The following is a 17,618-nucleotide window of genomic DNA, read 5'->3' as shown; positions in this document are numbered from 1 at the left end:
CATGCCTCAGCTTGAGCAGGTAACAGCAAGAGCCAGCTGGAGGTAGGGTCCTGTTGTCCTCACTGCAAATACATATGGAGACCTCTTTCTGAGCTTTTCAGAGAGAAATAATAACGATGAACCAGATCTGACTGCTGTAGGGCTAAGGATTTCTGCTTTGCTTTGCCTAGTGCCAGGCAGGAAGCACAAAGCTCTGTCAGGGAGCTCCTGGCACTAGCAGGAACTGTCAGTGGTGACACTTTGGGAGGACTGTAAAGCACCCTGAGTCTGAAAAGTTACTGATGAGTATAAGGAGACAGAGGGAAGGGGAAAGTAGGGCTGGCTGCTAGAACAATCTTTGCAAAACAATGTGTGCCAGTGCTGCTGCTTACCAACTTACCAATTAAAAAAATAGGGCTAGATCATCTCACCTGCTCTTCTGCTACAATAACAACTAGAGGACAAGGAGGTTTAGGAGACGGAGAAAGAGTTGAAGCTACTGGACTTGAGACAAAAGGCTTCTGAATCTATCATTATGAAGTAGATCTGCATCTGGTATGAAATTTGCTTGTCTCCTCAGAGAGTAGAACTGTTTAAAAAGAGCAGTTCTTTCTGCCACGGTTGAAAAATGGTTAGAAAAGGACTTTCTCACATACTGCAACTTATAACTGGGCTAAATAAATAAATACAATACTTCATATTGTATTTATGGTTCCTGCTCTTCACCAGAAGCAGCAGCTTTGCTGGTGAATTTCTCTCTTCCTTGGGAAACACATCGTAGCCTTGTGTTCTCCTACCCAGGTGACTCAGTGTAAACTGCTGGACTTATCCTCTTCACAGCAGCTACATGGGAAAGACTGGAGAGAGGCACGGGCAAAGCACTACTGGAACCACACCAGGTGTTACTACATATGCTACCTTAAAAGTTGGCACGCAGGTATGGGGGCAGATTCTCCTGCTACTCTTTCACACTTGGGCCAGCTTCTGTCTTTGGAGGGCATCTGTAACTTGTCAAGCAGGAGCTCCACAGAACAGCTGTCCCTGACACTTCAGTCCCACTCTCATGGAAGAGCAACTTACGTCTACTTGAACTCTGAGGTGCTGCCCTCACCCCATTCCACCTTCACGGAGGCACTGCTGTTGCTCTCTAGTTCTGGCTCAGTGCTGCTAAATGCATATGCCTGAAACTAGGATTGTTTATTCATGTGCAAACACAGCTTCTAATACCTTGAGAATTAGTGTCCCCCATAACCCCAAGCACTTTGTACTTCTGCAGTGGACTGGTTGGCCCAGCTCCTTCCTAATAAGCACAGTGACAGCTGCCAAATAAAGAAGGGGAAGACAATAATTTCAAGGCAGAGATCATCAGGGATACACATTTATTTCTTTATGTATTTATTTTTCCCCCAAAGGATACCTAATTAAAAAAAAAAATTCATTGTGTAATTTTCTCTTTAACAGGTGTATTAATATCACAGTAACATAAAACACAAATATGGTGGTGCTCAAGCTAAGGAAGATGTTGAAAGGACAAAGGCAGTTAGTGTAGGCAACATACATGGAACCTAAAATACATGATGTGGTATTTGCATGTGTCATCGAACTTTCTCCCTCCCTAAATTAACAAGAAATGTTCCTCACTCCTGTGCAGTACAGTTAACTAATACATCTTTGCAGAACTGACAGTAACAGATATACTCTTTGGGACACTTTTGGGAACATACTGTGCCATTCAAACTGAAATTCTAAAGACCAGCATGACACATGTCAACGTTTGATGTCATTAAAAATATGTGAACAGCTAATGAAAAACCTATGAAAGGCTGCAGTCACTAAGGGATTGCTATTGCCTAGCTCTAAAACAAGGTGGAAATCTCTCCTCTTCCTAGAATTTGAGATAAAGTTTTGTTTAGGCCTATTCCCTGCGACTTCTTTCTCAAAGAGATTATACTCCAGATTCTCTATTTAGAAGCCACTCCACTGTATCCTAAAGAAACATAAAAGCACTTTCTCTGGGAAATGTTAAAAAACTTGCCATACCCTTTCCTAGGTTGATTGCTATGTTTTAAAATTACATCACATCTTCTAGAAGTTGACCTCTACAAACACTGCCAATCTGTAGTAACCCTTCACCCAACTGCCACATTCTGGGTTTTCTCTTGTATTTCCCTTTCCTCCCACTGTGGGAAGGGTGTACCAAGACTGCCAGCTACAATGTCTTTCTGTGTACTCTGAACCAGGACCACTTCCAGGTACGCCCTGTAACCTAGGTCAAACAAGGTTTATCTGGACTCCCTGCTTCAGTGAGGGGACAGGATGTTCATGTGAGAAAGGCAGATACTTTTCCTCTCCTCAGTTCTACTTTCCCTTTTTTCCTTCTCTGTAGAACACTCTAGCATATGATACTTTCTCATAAATGTGTTCCTGCCTCTAAATTGCCTTTGCTTTGAGGGAGTCCAGTATTCCCTTTTCTCAGAGAGGCACATACCAACATCCAGGACCCCTCTGCTCCCACCTAGCTGTTTCTCTCAGATTACTGCCCTTTTTCCTCCTCTTCGTCTTAGAGACCTGGCTCTTCTTTTTTTTTCCAAATAGGCCTCCAGGTTGTCCCTGCAACTAGCAGCAGAGGAGCTGAGAGGCCCACTGGAGGGGTCCAGTGTCCCCTGAGAATTAATGAGTGACTATCATTTGGGAGATGCTGTTGTCAGGCTGTTAAGATGATGAGCAGCTCAGAGCACAAACACCATTATCTGCAGTCAGGGCATTTTAAAAAGCTGCATTTGATTGTTTAAGACCACACAACACAAACCAGCACTACTGTCCTAACAGTAGTGCTGCTTTCTTAAAAATGTTCTCATTCAGAAGAACTTCTTTACTCTGAGGGTTAAAGAGCACTGGAACAGGTTTCCTAGAGAGGTTGTGGAGTCTCCTTAAGACCTGTCTTGTGCCTTTCTGAGTGATCTGCCCTAGTGTTTCTGTTGATTTTTTGTTGTTGTTGTTTGTTTTGGTGTTGGTTTGGGTTTTTTAATGTTTGTTAATTATTTTTTTTTATCCTGCTCTGGCAGGGGGGTTGGACTCAATGATCTCCAGAGGTCCCTTCCAACTCCTAATATTCTGTGATTCTGTGATCCAGCCCTGTCCTATTTATGCCTTGGGTTAGTGAGATGCAGATGGAAACTCAGGAGCCAACCTTCTTCATAACAGTGAACTGATTGTTAAATTGCCACTATGAGCAGCATCTCAGAAATAGAAAGTTTCTGCTTTCTGATGTTCCCTCCCTGGCAGGGTTCAAGGCCAGGTTGGATGGGGCTCTGAGCTGCAACTAGCAGCAGAGGAGCTGAGAGGCCCACTGGAGGGGTCCAGTGTCCCCTGAGAATTAATGAGTGACTATCATTTGGGAGATGCTGTTGTCAGGCTGTTAAGATGATGAGCAGCTCAGAGCACAAACACCATTATCTGCAGTCAGGGCATTTTAAAAAGCTGCATTTGATTGTTTAAGACCACACAACACAAACCAGCACTACTGTCCTAACAGTAGTGCTGCTTTCTTAAAAATGTTCTCATTCAGAAGAACTTCTTTACTCTGAGGGTTAAAGAGCACTGGAACAGGTTTCCTAGAGAGGTTGTGGAGTCTCCTTAAGACCTGTCTGATGCCTTTCTGAGTGATCTGCCCTAGTGTTTCTGTTGATTTTTTGTTGTTGTTGTTTGTTTTGGTGTTGGTTTGGGTTTTTTAATGTTTGTTAATTATTTTTTTTTATCCTGCTCTGGCAGGGGGGTTGGACTCAATGATCTCCAGAGGTCCCTTCCAACTCCTAATATTCTGTGATTCTGTGATCCAGCCCTGTCCTATTTATGCCTTGGGTTAGTGAGATGCAGATGGAAACTCAGGAGCCAACCTTCTTCATAACAGTGAACTGATTGTTAAATTGCCACTATGAGCAGCATCTCAGAAATAGAAAGTTTCTGCTTTCTGATGTTCCCTCCCTGGCAGGGTTCAAGGCCAGGTTGGATGGGGCTCTGAGCAACCTGATCTAGCAGAAGGTGTCCCTGCCCAGGAGGGCTGGATCTAGATGATCTTTTAAGTCCCTTCTAACCCAAGCCATTCTACGGTGATTCTATGACTTAAAAGCAACTGCAAAACCTCTGACTTGCTACCAACCTCACAGACAGAAACACACAGGACACTTCAACTCACATGGTAGGATAAAAACAAAGCCAGCATCACTGAGTCTTACCTTTGTTCATCCCTGTGTGAGCAGTACAGGGACGCTCGTCGTGTGAGAATGTACTGATTCCATGTAACTGCTGGAGCATTGCCCGTCTGGAAACGCAACCCACTGCCACAAAACCGCGTGCGTTGCAAAAGGACAAGAACAATTGAGCCATCTGTCCTGGTGACATGGATAGGAAAGCAGCCCTGAGCAGCTCCTGCCCTGGCTCGGCGGAGCTGCCCCACGGCAGCGCCCTGGTGTCTGGGAGAAGGTTTCATACAAGGGCCTGGGGGGTTTCTGAGAATTTAAAAGCCAATTTGAGGAAATGATTCCATGATTTCAACTGTCAGCTCTGTAGAGCAGAGATTGCAGACTTTTGTTTGTTTGTTTTAAGCTTCCTGTTGTTTAATGGAAATAAAATTGGAATTTCCTTTCTTTCTCATGGAATGAAAAAAAAAACAACTCACAAAAGAAAAAAAAAGGAGGGAGGATATTAATGAAAATACGAGTGTCATCTTCAGGGGAATGTCCTGACTTCTCTATTCTCAGCTGCAGCAAAGGCTTCTTAAGGGCAACACATCCTCACATCTCTTCCAAGAAATTGTCATTCCAATGATTCTAAAATAACAGATTAAGTACTAACACAGGAGCATAAAGGGATTTTTAAAATTGAAATTAGGAATCATGAAAATAAAACTATCCCTTGTTATGAGGAGTGGAAGAAAACTACCAGCGACAAAGATCAACATTTTCACTACAGATGTTTTCATTCAGTGCTGAAGAGCTTTGCAACTGACTGTCAATGTCTTGGACACTATTTATGGGTCCTTTCCTGGTTTAAACATACCAAGTAATTGATCTGCTTTTTGTATATTAAAAAAATGGACCTTCGTTAATATGGAAACCAATATATTTTGGAAACTAAGTTAAATGCTTTATTTTATATTTTGGACTAGATGATCTCTCGAGGTCCCTTCCAGCCCCTAAGATTCTATGATATTCGCCTCATTTGGAGATTTCAAAAAGTTTTAAATCCCAGCCTATCAGAAGCCAATGACACTATTAAAACATTTGCCAGTTTAAGGATCACCTTAAAATTTTAAGATAAAGATGTCACCTTTAAAATCATACAGTCATGCAAAGCTCTGACTGCCAGTGTAGACATACAAGAAAGGAATGATACTTCAAAACACGGATTTGCACACAGCAACATCACAGAGACTGCACCATGTTAGTGACAGTGATGCTTCAGCAACACGGAGGAGAGAGAGGCAGGGCTGTCACACACTTAAGAACACTGCACATATAGTTGGCTAAAAACATCTTCAAACACACTTTAATAGCACCACTCTAAAGCTGCATTCCACACAAAGCAACTCACCAGGAAGCAGCAGAAGTTCTCTTAAGCACTAACAGTGTGATAATAATCTGTGGCTTACCATAGTACCTCTAAATTGTTTCCTATTATACTCTTCTTACTGTTACTAGTTACAACAATGTAAAATAACTTCAAATACTAACAACACTGAAATGATTTACAACAGGAACCAACACCATAGTCCCCTCACTGAGAAATAAATTAAAAAATTTCAAGCCAAGGGCTTTTTCTATCTGCTACAAAAGCCTAGCTGTGAAAACGTGGGGGTCTCATAAAGTGTGGTCCCAATGACTGCTGTAACATGCCCAGTGGAGCAGGTGTCAGTTTGGCTGGCTGCTTGGGCAAGGAAGTTTACCAGAAATCATCCACTCTGCCATATGGAGCAGCATGGCAAAGGGAAGGAGGTGGAGAGAATGAGCTCTTAAAACCTGCCAGAGATTCAATAACCTCCCCAGAGAACACATTTCTGTGGTTAACCACCTTTGTGATCAAAATGAATCCCCTAATGTCTCCCTGAAGTTGTGCTTCTGTCCTAGTAGTTTATGTCTATTACATCCCGTCCTTTTCTCAGCAGACAGAGACAGCAGATATTCCCTTTCCCTCTGCAGTACCCTGCCATGCATTTGAATAATTTTGTGTTTTTTTCTTCAATATTTTTCTAGATTGAGCAACCAAGTTGCTCCTCTCTTTCCTTGGAGACTGAGGAACCACTACCTTTGAAAACTGAACTGATTGTCTTCTAGGCCCTCATCCCTTAGCTCACATCCAAATGTAGGATTCAGACCCAACAGACCTAAGAAAAAACAATGATAAAACAGAAATCTCCCTCTTCTCCCTCCACCTTGCCAGATGAGAAGGAAACCTAGTGGTCACATTCACTCATTGAGTCCAAAAAAGATCCCACAGAGCACTGCTGCAGACAGCATAACAGTAGAGCCACAACTGATATGAGAAAAGCTGGTATCAATGGTACAGAAGTTCCAAACGAAATACTGCAATACACAGCATGACATCTGCTGAGCCTGCTTCCTCAGGCTGAGAACTTCTTCTAAGGTGACCACTCAGTATCATATTCCCAAGACCCTGGCTACAGCACAGTGGACTTCTGAGAGCAAATGTCATATATTCTCTATGGCTTGGCAGGCAGACGGGCTAACCCCAGTTAAAGTACAGACTTTGGAAACCTCATTACTGAAACAATAGACCAAAGTAACAGGCTGACATACACACATACAGAGAGAAAATGATTGTAAAATTGGTTGAATCTAAAAACAAAACCAAAAGCCTCAAAACCCCAGCACCTTACAACCCCTAAATCAAAATCCAGCAGGAAAAAGAAATCCAGAAGCCTCTGCCAGGCCGTCTACAAAGCTTCTTACAGTGATCCTCACAAATACTTCCAAATAATAAAAAAGTCTAAAGTTTATAGTACATACCAAGGACTGCCCATTTCCAATACAAACTGGGCAAAATAACGCAAGAGATAAAACAGCTTATCCCCCAAACTGTTTTAGACCTTCTATAAGCAGATGCAAAAGAAAAACTTGAAGTATAAAATACACTGGATCTATTAAAATGGAAATTGTATTGTACTTGCCATAGAATTTTTTATAAGGTTGTTAGAGATAATGACTAAATATTCTTGAGTGGTTTGTTTTGCCAGCTCACAGAGACATTTCTTTTCAAGTGCTCTATATAAAATTTTAACTACATATAATCAAAAGAGTTAATCCAAAAGCTGAGGTAACTGCTGAAAGGGAATTATTATAAAGAAAAGCTAAAGCAAACACTAAGACTCTCCTCTTAGCATTCCTAGAAAATTACAATGCACAGCAAATCCTTGCTAGGGTTCCTTGTTTAGAGGAAAGTTTGTAGCACCAAGATCTAAAGGGCCTTTCTAGTCAAGGGTGATCAAGCTGGACTGGTCAAAAACTACATAATGAGAAATAAAAATAAATTAAAATAACAAGACAGTTGTCTATCATTACTGGTGGGAGAAAATGGATTTCCAAGAGCAACATTTAAAAGGAAAAACTTCACTCTGCCTTCACTTCCTTCCTAAGTTGTGTGCGATAACCACATATGGACACACAGAAACAGGATGCTCCAATTTCTGTGCAAATGCAGGCAAGGAGGAAAAAACTGGCAGAGTATGCCAGGACAAGCTCTTGAAGGCAGCTAGCAAGTCATGGCACAGAGAAACTTTTGGAGAATGCAAAGTGGCTTAAAAAAGCAGAATCCTTGAAAACAGCAAGAACCAACAAGGATCAATTCTGCAAGACTTCTCAGAGTTAGTTATGATTTCATAAAGAGAGAGGACTGGATGCCAGCATATGTATCTGTGCACACATCTATACACCCATCAGCTATGCAAGTATAACCACACTGAGCTCCTTCCCACAACAATATTATTTTTATTCTTCAACATCACTGTTTTCTTCAATTCGGTGATTTCTTTAATCTAAAATTACAATTAAAACTTAGACTCAAATACAGATTTTGTTTTTCTATGCAGAAGAAGAGCAGATGTTTTGGGCTCTGTTCATCGACGTCAAAATTCTCGGTCGGGCTGGGATCTCTGCTCTTCTAGATGGAAAGGGGCCTTTACTGGGTTTAACACCGATGCAGGATTAGGTCTTAGACCAAGATGGACTATTCTTGGATCTGTGCAACAGATTTTTGTCCCAAAAAGCTGCACAAAAGATTAAGATAATACTGGTTTCAATGTTTCTGTGAGGACACCTGCAGACAGAATAGAGCGCTGGTCCGAGCCCAGAGCTGGAACAGACCAAGACATGATCAGTACAAATGCTTACAGCCTGAAAGAAAATCCACTAAGGTTGGAGACAAAACACATTCCCTTTCCACAGGATGTTATCATGGGACATAATCTCTATAAGGATTTTCTTGAATAGGAGTAATTTGCATTCATGTATATTTGTTACTGCTGTTGATATTTAAAAGCACAATGTCACCTTGATAATAATAATAGAATTTTATACCCTGTGCAAGAAAGCCTTATCAAAGAAATGAAATCACTAACTCTTAGAATCTCAAAAAGTTCTGATCAAAAAGGACTGGAAGAAGTTTAGAGCTTAGAAGTTCAGCAATGAAATTTGTGATTTTCTTTACAATGCAAATTAATTTTTTTATTATTGCAAGGAAAAACAGCTTACTCGACAATATGTGAAAATAAGATTTAAAATCAATAATTTGCTGTCAAGAACTTGTAGAATTTTAAATTCTTGATAAAATTAGATGTAGAATATTGATCAGCTACAGAATTTGTTAGAATAGTTGTGAGAATATTGTATTTATGAAACCAGAAGATAGTAAAGGATGACACATAACATTTTAAATAGCATAAATGTTACTTGACAAGTGCTGTATTAAATGTCTGGCTAATTATTCGCAAAAAACATAACCATAGCAAGATATTTGATCTAGATAACAATATTTTTGGGGAAAGAAACAAATCCTACCATGCTTTGAAACTGAAATTACAGTAATCATTAACTTGGAATAAAATAAATTTGAGCTTAAAAAGCTTTAGAGCTTTTCACCTTTTTCCATGTTAGATGAGGACAGTGGAAAAGACACACATTTAAGCAGTAACAGTAACCATGCACCCATAGGTACCACTCCTCTACTACTGTTGGTTGGACTTTGAATTATTCTTCTATGAGTGTGGAAGAAATATCAAGACTTTATGAAACTGAACAGTTTGCAGTATTTGACCAGCAGAAAACAAGACACCTTCTGCCATCCCCCTCTCCATTTTCTTCCTATGATTCATCATTGCAAAGATATTCTTCAAAAATGCTTTTCTATATCAGGAATCCTTCTGCTCATATGAAGAGAGTTAAAAGTCAGCAAAATCTTGAGAATCATCTAACAGGAATGAAGTGAGAAGAACTACATATGAAAGTTGTTTGAAAATACACTTGATTAAAATGCTGGAGATACAGTTCCTGTTGTACCAAAAGCTCAGATTTAAGTAAGAAGCTTGTGAAATCCAATATGAGAGAAGACTGATCTATTATTCTAATAGATAACTTCTCATTAGTCACTAAAATGTGCTTTTTTAAAAATCAAATTAATTAGAAGAGGTTGTAAAGAGCGGGAACTGGAAGCATTAAACTCCAAGTGTTATAAGTGCCTCAGAGACAGGCTTAAGAAAAGGTAAGAACCATCTACTCACACACAAATACACTTTAAAAAAAAATAATAAAAAAATAAGAAGAGCAATATCTAATAACATTTTTACTCAGGTAGAACAATAAAATCCTTCCAAATACTAACCTGACATACTACCCTTCTAGTAAGGACATAGAATATGTATCTTCATTCACCACACGAGAATATTAAAACATATATATATGTTCTTGTGAAGACACCTATTGTTTATTTTAGCATATACTCCTAAGTAGCCAATAAATTCTTAGCACAGAGAAGTTTCTTTTGCTTTGTTTCATTTTGGAACAGCCCAACCAGAAGGTTTTGATCAAAGCCAGTTCCACATTTTGAAGTGAAAACTTTGTCTCAGTATATTCAATCTCAAATCTTCTAGCTTCTTGCTTTCCTTCTCCCTCCTTCTCCTCCTTACCTCTAGCCTAAGAACCTTTCAAGGATCAACCTTCAACCATATTATTTAGTATAAAAACCTTCAGAAAGAAATCAAACCACTTGCCCAAACAGTGTGTCTAGAAACACAAGATGCATGGAGAAATGTAGAAGGTCAGATCACTTACTAGAGCTAGAAGTCAAAAGACTGACACCACAGGTGTCTAAAAAAATGTTTGTAGACTAGCTGGACACATAGCTTGGTTTTAAAGAGAGAATACAAATAATCCAAAAATTATTTTAGTCTACAGACCTGCTGAAAGGTGACTTTTACACAAATCCACACACTCATGGACAATCCCAAACAATGCTCCATCATACTACACATTAATACAAGTTACTCTAAAGACTGTCTGGCTCTTTCTTGGACCTTACTGAAAGTTGTAATACCATTTATGTGACACCACTGATATTTTTAAATAGGAGTTTTTTATCTCATTGACTTTCATTTACTCAATGTACCTGAAAGGAAGTTACATGACTATCTCTAGAAAGAGACACTCTTTAATATTAAATTTTATAGGTATTTTAACTAGTGATGAACAACAGAAATTGAATCTTTCATTATATGGATACACAGAAAGTATCATCCTGCCATCAAAAGCATCACTGTATTACTAAATGGGTTGTAAACAAGGGAGAGTGGGCCCTTATGGGTTCTGCCTGCCAGCCACCCTACTTATTCTGGGAGGATGGGAGAAAAAGAAAAGCAGCAGTATAAAAGAATTAGGTAGCACCATGGCCCAATTATGTGCAAGTATTGCTGATATTGCAGTAGTCACTGCATGCAAAGAATTCCAGAAGAATTACTACATAGGATGAGGAAAAACTCACAGCAATATAAACTATTGTGTCTGTGATACATTTTCCATCAGTTATTATATGACAATGTTACTTACCGTACTTGTGTCAGGCATAAAGAGAGGTAGATGAAAGGGTTATGTTATGATCATCATCAAGAGCTAATGTGGAGGAAAAAATGGTGATTATGCAGATGAAAACTGCCCTTGTGCACAGGAATTTATAAACACCTCTGAGCTCTGTAAATCTGCTGTAGTGCAATGTTCACAAGGGAGCCATTAGCTAATCCAAGTTAAAACAGAAATTTACAGTAGGTTTAGTATTTAAACAGGATTACTTCTTATAACTGATTGCTGAGGATTACACTTTGCCATATGCTACATGAAATGCACAATGTGATTTAACATTTTTGCTGCTCAGCCTATGACTTAATCTTTGAGAAGCCCATGACATTCTAACAGTCTCCTAAAGCAGAGACAGTTGGACAGTCACTGAAGAAACAGCAGTGTCAGTTGAAATGTCACTATTCCTAAGTTTTTGACCCTGTTCCTCTACAGTAGGTTAACTTTGAGAAGCCCATGACATTCTAACAGTCTCCTAAAGCAGAGACAGTTGGACAGTCACTGAAGAAACAGCAGTGTCAGTTGAAATGTCACTATTCCTAAGTTTTTGACCCTGTTCCTCTACAGTAGGTTAAGTTGTTTAATAAAGTAAAAAAAAAAAAAAAAAGAAGGAAGATCATGGGGGCACTGCTCATTTGCTTTAGTGCAAAGGGAGCTGGACAATGTAACCCAATGCAGAAAGCTATTTAAGCTGAATGGTTCTGTAGTTAAGCAAAAAGGGACAACTCAAATGATTGCTCTCTGACCTGTGTCTGTTCTGGCATGACAGGCTCTGGGGATGGGAGGTGACTTCTACCAGAGCTCTAATAACACAGCTGGAAGATGGTACCACCTCCAGGGAGCTCAGCAGTTTTGCAGAGCCTGTGACCATGCTTTGCTCTGCATCTCATGAACCAGTGGAGGTAAATGCTGATCTTAAATCAAATGGAAGGAACTGCTAGAGGACATTGCAACAGACTTTGGGAGATCAGCTCCATTCCAGTTAAGAACACTATCTTGGAACACTCTATGCCAAATTAGGATGTTTTCTTACAGGGTCTCACACACGTAGACACTATTTTTCTGTTGTGTGATCCTCACAGTAGTCAGAACAGAGGCCAGAAAAAGAAATTGCTATTTTATGTTATCATAAAATAAAAAATTAAAAGATTCTAGCAACCTGCCAATATTAGCAAAGGTATATGCACCAATTTGCATTTAAAAATACAAAATTAGTAACTCTGAGTTATGTAATTCCCCTTGCTCTGTCTCCATTAGCAATCAGCAAAATTAGGGAGTTCCTGCTGTAAAGAACTTCTGTGATGCAGACACCTTTGCAGGGGGCCAAGCTAGGATACAAATGCTCCTTGCAAGACAGAGGGCTAAGGTCATGGTGTTGTCCATTGCATGTAACTTACAGCATCATGGGGAGTCCAAGCCATGCTACAGCCCAGACAGAAGCCATGGGAGATCATTATATCACAGGCACTTTAGAAATAATTCTACAACTTGATTAGAATTAAAACTTGGATTTTTCAAGAGACTTAATAGTTCAAATTAATTCTTCTCATTAAAAGATTATACTCTACAATTTCTGTTGTTTAAATATTATTACATTCTAACCTATTACAAAAATTGAATACAATCAACACTGCAGTCCTAGACTTTTGATGCTATCCTTTTTCAGTTTTTGATAGATTGAAGCTTTTCTGCCCAGACAAGGCATTGTCCTATTGCAGGAATGTGGGGGAGCTGGAACCCTGGGAGACAAGGGCCAAGGACACCAACAGCAGAGTGGGAACATTATCAAGATTGAAGACAAACACATCTAGGGTTGGCTAGGGTTGGAAGGGACCTTAAGGATCATACAGATCCAACCGTCCTGCCATGAGCAGGGACACCTCCCACTAGATCAGGTTGCTCAGAGCCCCATCCAACCTGGTCTTAAACACTTCCAGGGATGGGCCACTCACAACTTCCCTGGGCAACCTGTGCTGGAGTCTCACCACTCTCATAGTGAATAATTTCTTCCTAATGTCTAACCTACATCTCCCATCTTCTAGTTTTAATCCATTACTCCTTGTCCTCTTACTACAAGTCTTTTTACAAAGTCCCTCCCCAGCTTTCCTGCAGGCCCCCTTAAGGTACTGGAAGGCCACTATAAGGTCTCCCCAGAGCCTTCTCTTCTCCAGGCTAAACAACCCCAACTCTCTCAGCCTGTCTCCATAGGAGAGGTGCTCCAGCCCTCTGATCATCATGGCCCTCCTCTGGACTCAGTCCAAGAGTTCCATGTCCTTCCTGCGTTGAGGGCTCCAGAACTGGACACAGTATTCCAGGTGAGGGTCTCATGAGTGTGGAGCAGAGGGGGAGAACGAACCTCCCTTGACCTGCTGGTTGTTCTGCTTTTGATGCAGCCCAGGAGATACTATACGTGCGCAAAACCTGACCTCACATTCTGAAATTTTATTCATATTCAGACTTGAAGAGTAGAGGCAATGAGAGTTTAAAACGTTAGTACTAGTAGCTGTCACAACAACTGTATGTAAGCTGATAGGATTAATTGCTTTTCCGGAACACACCACAAACACACAGGGGTTGTTCTAATTCTAAACAGCAGGATGAAGACAGCAGACCAGGGCCGCGACTGGGACAAGGATCACTCTACGCTTACTTGCTTTCATACCTAGCGAGAAATTCACAAACACCTAGCAAAATACTCACTGCCACCCACCTTCTGTGGTGACTGGGAGGGAAATCTCCATGCAGGCTGCAGACTGGGCTTTTCTGAAGGGGGGCCTCCCAGGGCCTCGGCGATTTGCTTTTGAGACATCTGCACTGGAAAGTCGTTTCCCTGAACCGCAGCTCTGGGACGTGGGACTCGTGCAGTGACCATTGACGTGATCTGGAACGCGAAGGCAGAAAGGGTGAGGTGAAGTGCCAGCTCCCAACATTCAGAATGGAGGAGAGATGTACAATCTGGTATTTAAGAACGGATAAAAACAAATATTCTGAGAATAATTACTTATTTGTTTTATCAACCCAGCATCTATATGTGAGGATAATTCACCATATCCTTCAGTTTTACTGTGAAAAAAACCCAAGGGACATAGACCTGGTACATATTCTTACAGCTGCAGATCCCGCAGCATTTTGTTGACCTTTGGGCACAGGCAATTTCTCAAGATACAGCTGGTAACACTGTCATCCCTGATGTTGTATCTCCTAACAGACACAAAAAAGATACTGAAGAATATCTTTCCTTTTTGCTCTCATAACAAAATGCAAGCGCAATTTACAAAAGGATAGAATTTAGAGCTAGACATCTTCCCTACCTGACTCGAAGCTGCGTGAAACAGGCATCCAATTGCCACTATTTGGGATAATTCTGAAAGCAACCACAATACTGCTAAGTATTTCATTCTTTATATAACACCTAGATTTATTTTACTGCTAAGGAAACTGCTGAGCAATTGATCTGGCTTTTCCAGATCTAAAGGTAAGAGGTGACATCCTTGGATCCCTGCTAGAGGCCATGGTCAATCAGAACAGCACATGCTGTTTTCTGATATGGTGAGAAATAAAACACAGCTGCTTGAAACTGCAGTATGTGTCTGCTCTTCATCCTGGGCATCAGGTCTTTTAACCACAATAATGCACTGACCAAGGCTTGGATCACAGTTCAGAGTGGGTTGGACTGGACAAAAAAAATTTATGCAGTATTTTTCTTTCTCTCATGCTGGGTAAAGGCAACATGAGGAGAATTCCTGAACAAAATTTGTCCCTCAATCTGAAAGGATACACAGCCAGGTATAATTGAATTATTTTTGGTCAGCAGGTAGTTCATACTAATTTAAGTAAACAGCAGGTAATAAGCATAACCAATTCAGACTTTTGCAAGCACACTCAGTATTTCTATTCAAAACAATGGAAGCTCAATACTAGAGGTAAGGACAAGCTTGGAGCTTCTGCCTTCATTTTAAATGTCAGGTTATCTATCTCTCAGAATTAGATTAGTCTTTAAGATTCTATATATATTATCATATTTGCTTAACACTCTGATCTGTATTGTATCCAAGGAAAAGATTAATGTTAATACATCAAGATAAATTTATTTCTTGGTTACCATGCCATGCTAGCCCCAGTGTACATAATCAAAAGCTATTTCTGTATTCAGATGAATATAACATATAGTGTGCTATTATATGCAGTCTTCCAATGTATGTCCATGTGAAAGCAGTTCAGTCTTAATCAACAAAATCAGAAAGAATTGTTCAGAATTATAGTTTATAAAGGCATTTAGTATCTGTACTGCATAATGAGATGGCTCTGCAGGAGACAACTTTCGTAATTCTTATCATGTTTCTTAATACATGGCTATTAACTGAGCTAACAGCAAATATAAAACTGACATGGATGATTCATTGAACTTATAGTTAGGGAATTTTCCAAAATATGCTGGAACTATTCATATATTTCAGCAGAAAGTCCTTTGAGATCAGGGGCTTTGTTCAAGGGCGCAGGCTGACTGTTCAGCCACGGCAACAGACACATCCTCATCCAGCTGCTTCCTTTCTTCAAAATTCAGTTTGTGTGCAGGATTTTCAGCATGATATCTAATTATCTCCAGGGGGATCCTAGGAAGCAGTGAGGAACATAACAGAGTGAAAAAGAAGCATATTCTATAGAAACATCAGCATTTGTGAGTCCCTTTCCTTGAACATTGTACAGAATGGGTACGATTAATCTCAACTCCCACTCACAATTTTAAGAGAAATGCTGATATGTTTCTCTTAGTGTGCTTGCTTGTCTCAGCTACCTTCAAAGGCCTAAATTGAACAAGAACATTCAGTAGGATCTGGGCACCTAAATCCCTTTAGCTGTTTTGACAATTTCCAAATAAGCAAAGGCAATTCCTGTGTAGAATAAAATCAAGTCTCATCCTAAAAGCTCCAGGGATATCCCTTCAAGTACTGAAGCTGGTGAACGTTTAGTGACTTCTGCAGCCATGAGCAGAAGAGAACCTATAGTGATCAGGTACACACTGTTCTGTATTTTAACACTGCTCTCTTTTTCTGATTAGATATGATTATTTTTAAATGTATAAAAGGAGCAATACAGTACTTCAAACCTTAGTAAAAACAGAAAGGCATTGTACAATGAGTAATATAATTATGGGAAGAGCTCTGCAACATTTTTGCTGAGGAGCTGACAAGAATCAAGCAGATAAAGACCACCCAGATTTATAGGAAATCCCTATATGTGTATTTAAAAATTAATTTCTCAAATCTTTTTTTGGTATAAGCTCAGTGATACAATAAGTTTTTAAAGAAAGGTTATGAAATAGCTAAGAAAGGGCTCCTTACTCCGCATTGACTGGCAAAAAAGCGTGCAAGGGAAGTGATAAGAAAACAACAATACAAATTTCCTACAGTGTACTTTCTCAGGGAGACTGTGAGAATGCTCATGCCATCATTCTTTGCCAAAGTGACTGCAATGATTTACTAGCCCTCTGAGACCTGATCTAACCTGATCCTCCTTTGCCATGACAGATGGCTCCCAGTCACCTCAAAGAACAGATAGAAAAGGCTTGTAAAAAATTGGCATTAGTCCACTTTATACTGATTTAACTCCACTGATTCGGTGAAGCATATTGTAACACTTTGTATCTAAGCTGTATTAGAATATACAAGAAAGACGTTCATGACATAGAATTCACTAATGTTCTCCAAATGCTGCTGGTCCTGGTTGTTTGCCTTCACCTGAGCTTGTGGCTTTACTCATAGGAATTAAAAATGTTTTAGCTATCCATGATACCAAACGGTAGCACCATTCAGTGCAGGGTTAACCCCAAAAACAGCTTAAAAAAACCCACCAGAACTGTGCTGTCTGGAAGGCCACTGTGTCACTCAACATATCAGTGAGATGATGAGATGAAGAGGAACTGAAGAAGTAACATCAGTTACTGTGAACTTGATGGAACTATGGAGAGATGCCTTATGAGAGATGTGACGTGCAACATGCCAGCAGCAAACCTGACAGAGAGCCTCAAGTAATCAACATTTTTTTGAGGACAGGTATTGTATATATACATGCTGATTTCAGTTTACAGTTTAGTTTACACAGTAACATGTATACATTACACAATCTGCCTTGTCACACAACTGTTTTAAAATACTTGGTGACCTGCAAAGAGCAAAAGGAACCAACGATTCACCAAGGAGAAGAGCATGCCTTGTGAAAAGCCAAATGTATTTAAAATGTCAGTAAGAAAAGAGAAAAGTGCATTTGCACTTGCTGCCTAAAAAGTTGTGGCACGCTAGACATAAATAATAAAAAAAAGACCAATAATTTTTTTTCCAGTTCTAACAAAGGGTTAAATTCACACAGGAAAACTAGCTGAAAACCAGTTCTTACCAATTATTTGAGAGAGCCTGAGAACAAAGGAATTTAAATATGTCTAGTTAGAAGCATTATAATATCATCCTAAGTTGTAAGGAAGTAATCAATAAAAGAGTAGGTAAGCTT

General features: G+C 39.8%; 1 protein-coding gene across 1 annotated transcript in view; it reads right to left on the bottom strand.

Moving 5' to 3' along the window:
• STXBP5L (syntaxin binding protein 5-like) overlaps positions 1-17,618 on the bottom strand; it is a 183,340-nt gene that overhangs the window by 8,651 nt on the left and 157,071 nt on the right. Inside the window, 1 exon segment of the mRNA XM_009996442.1 lies at positions 13,825-13,995. Within this exon segment, the coding sequence (XP_009994744.1) occupies positions 13,825-13,995 (171 nt within the window).

The sequence above is a fragment of the Chaetura pelagica genome, unplaced genomic scaffold (genome assembly GCF_000747805.2).
Source record: "Chaetura pelagica isolate M959 unplaced genomic scaffold, ChaPel_1.0 scaffold490, whole genome shotgun sequence".
In the NCBI taxonomy this organism is placed as follows: domain Eukaryota; kingdom Metazoa; phylum Chordata; class Aves; order Apodiformes; family Apodidae; genus Chaetura; species Chaetura pelagica.
Note: the sequence above shows the minus strand (reverse complement) of the source record. Positions and strands in the feature narration are given on the sequence as shown.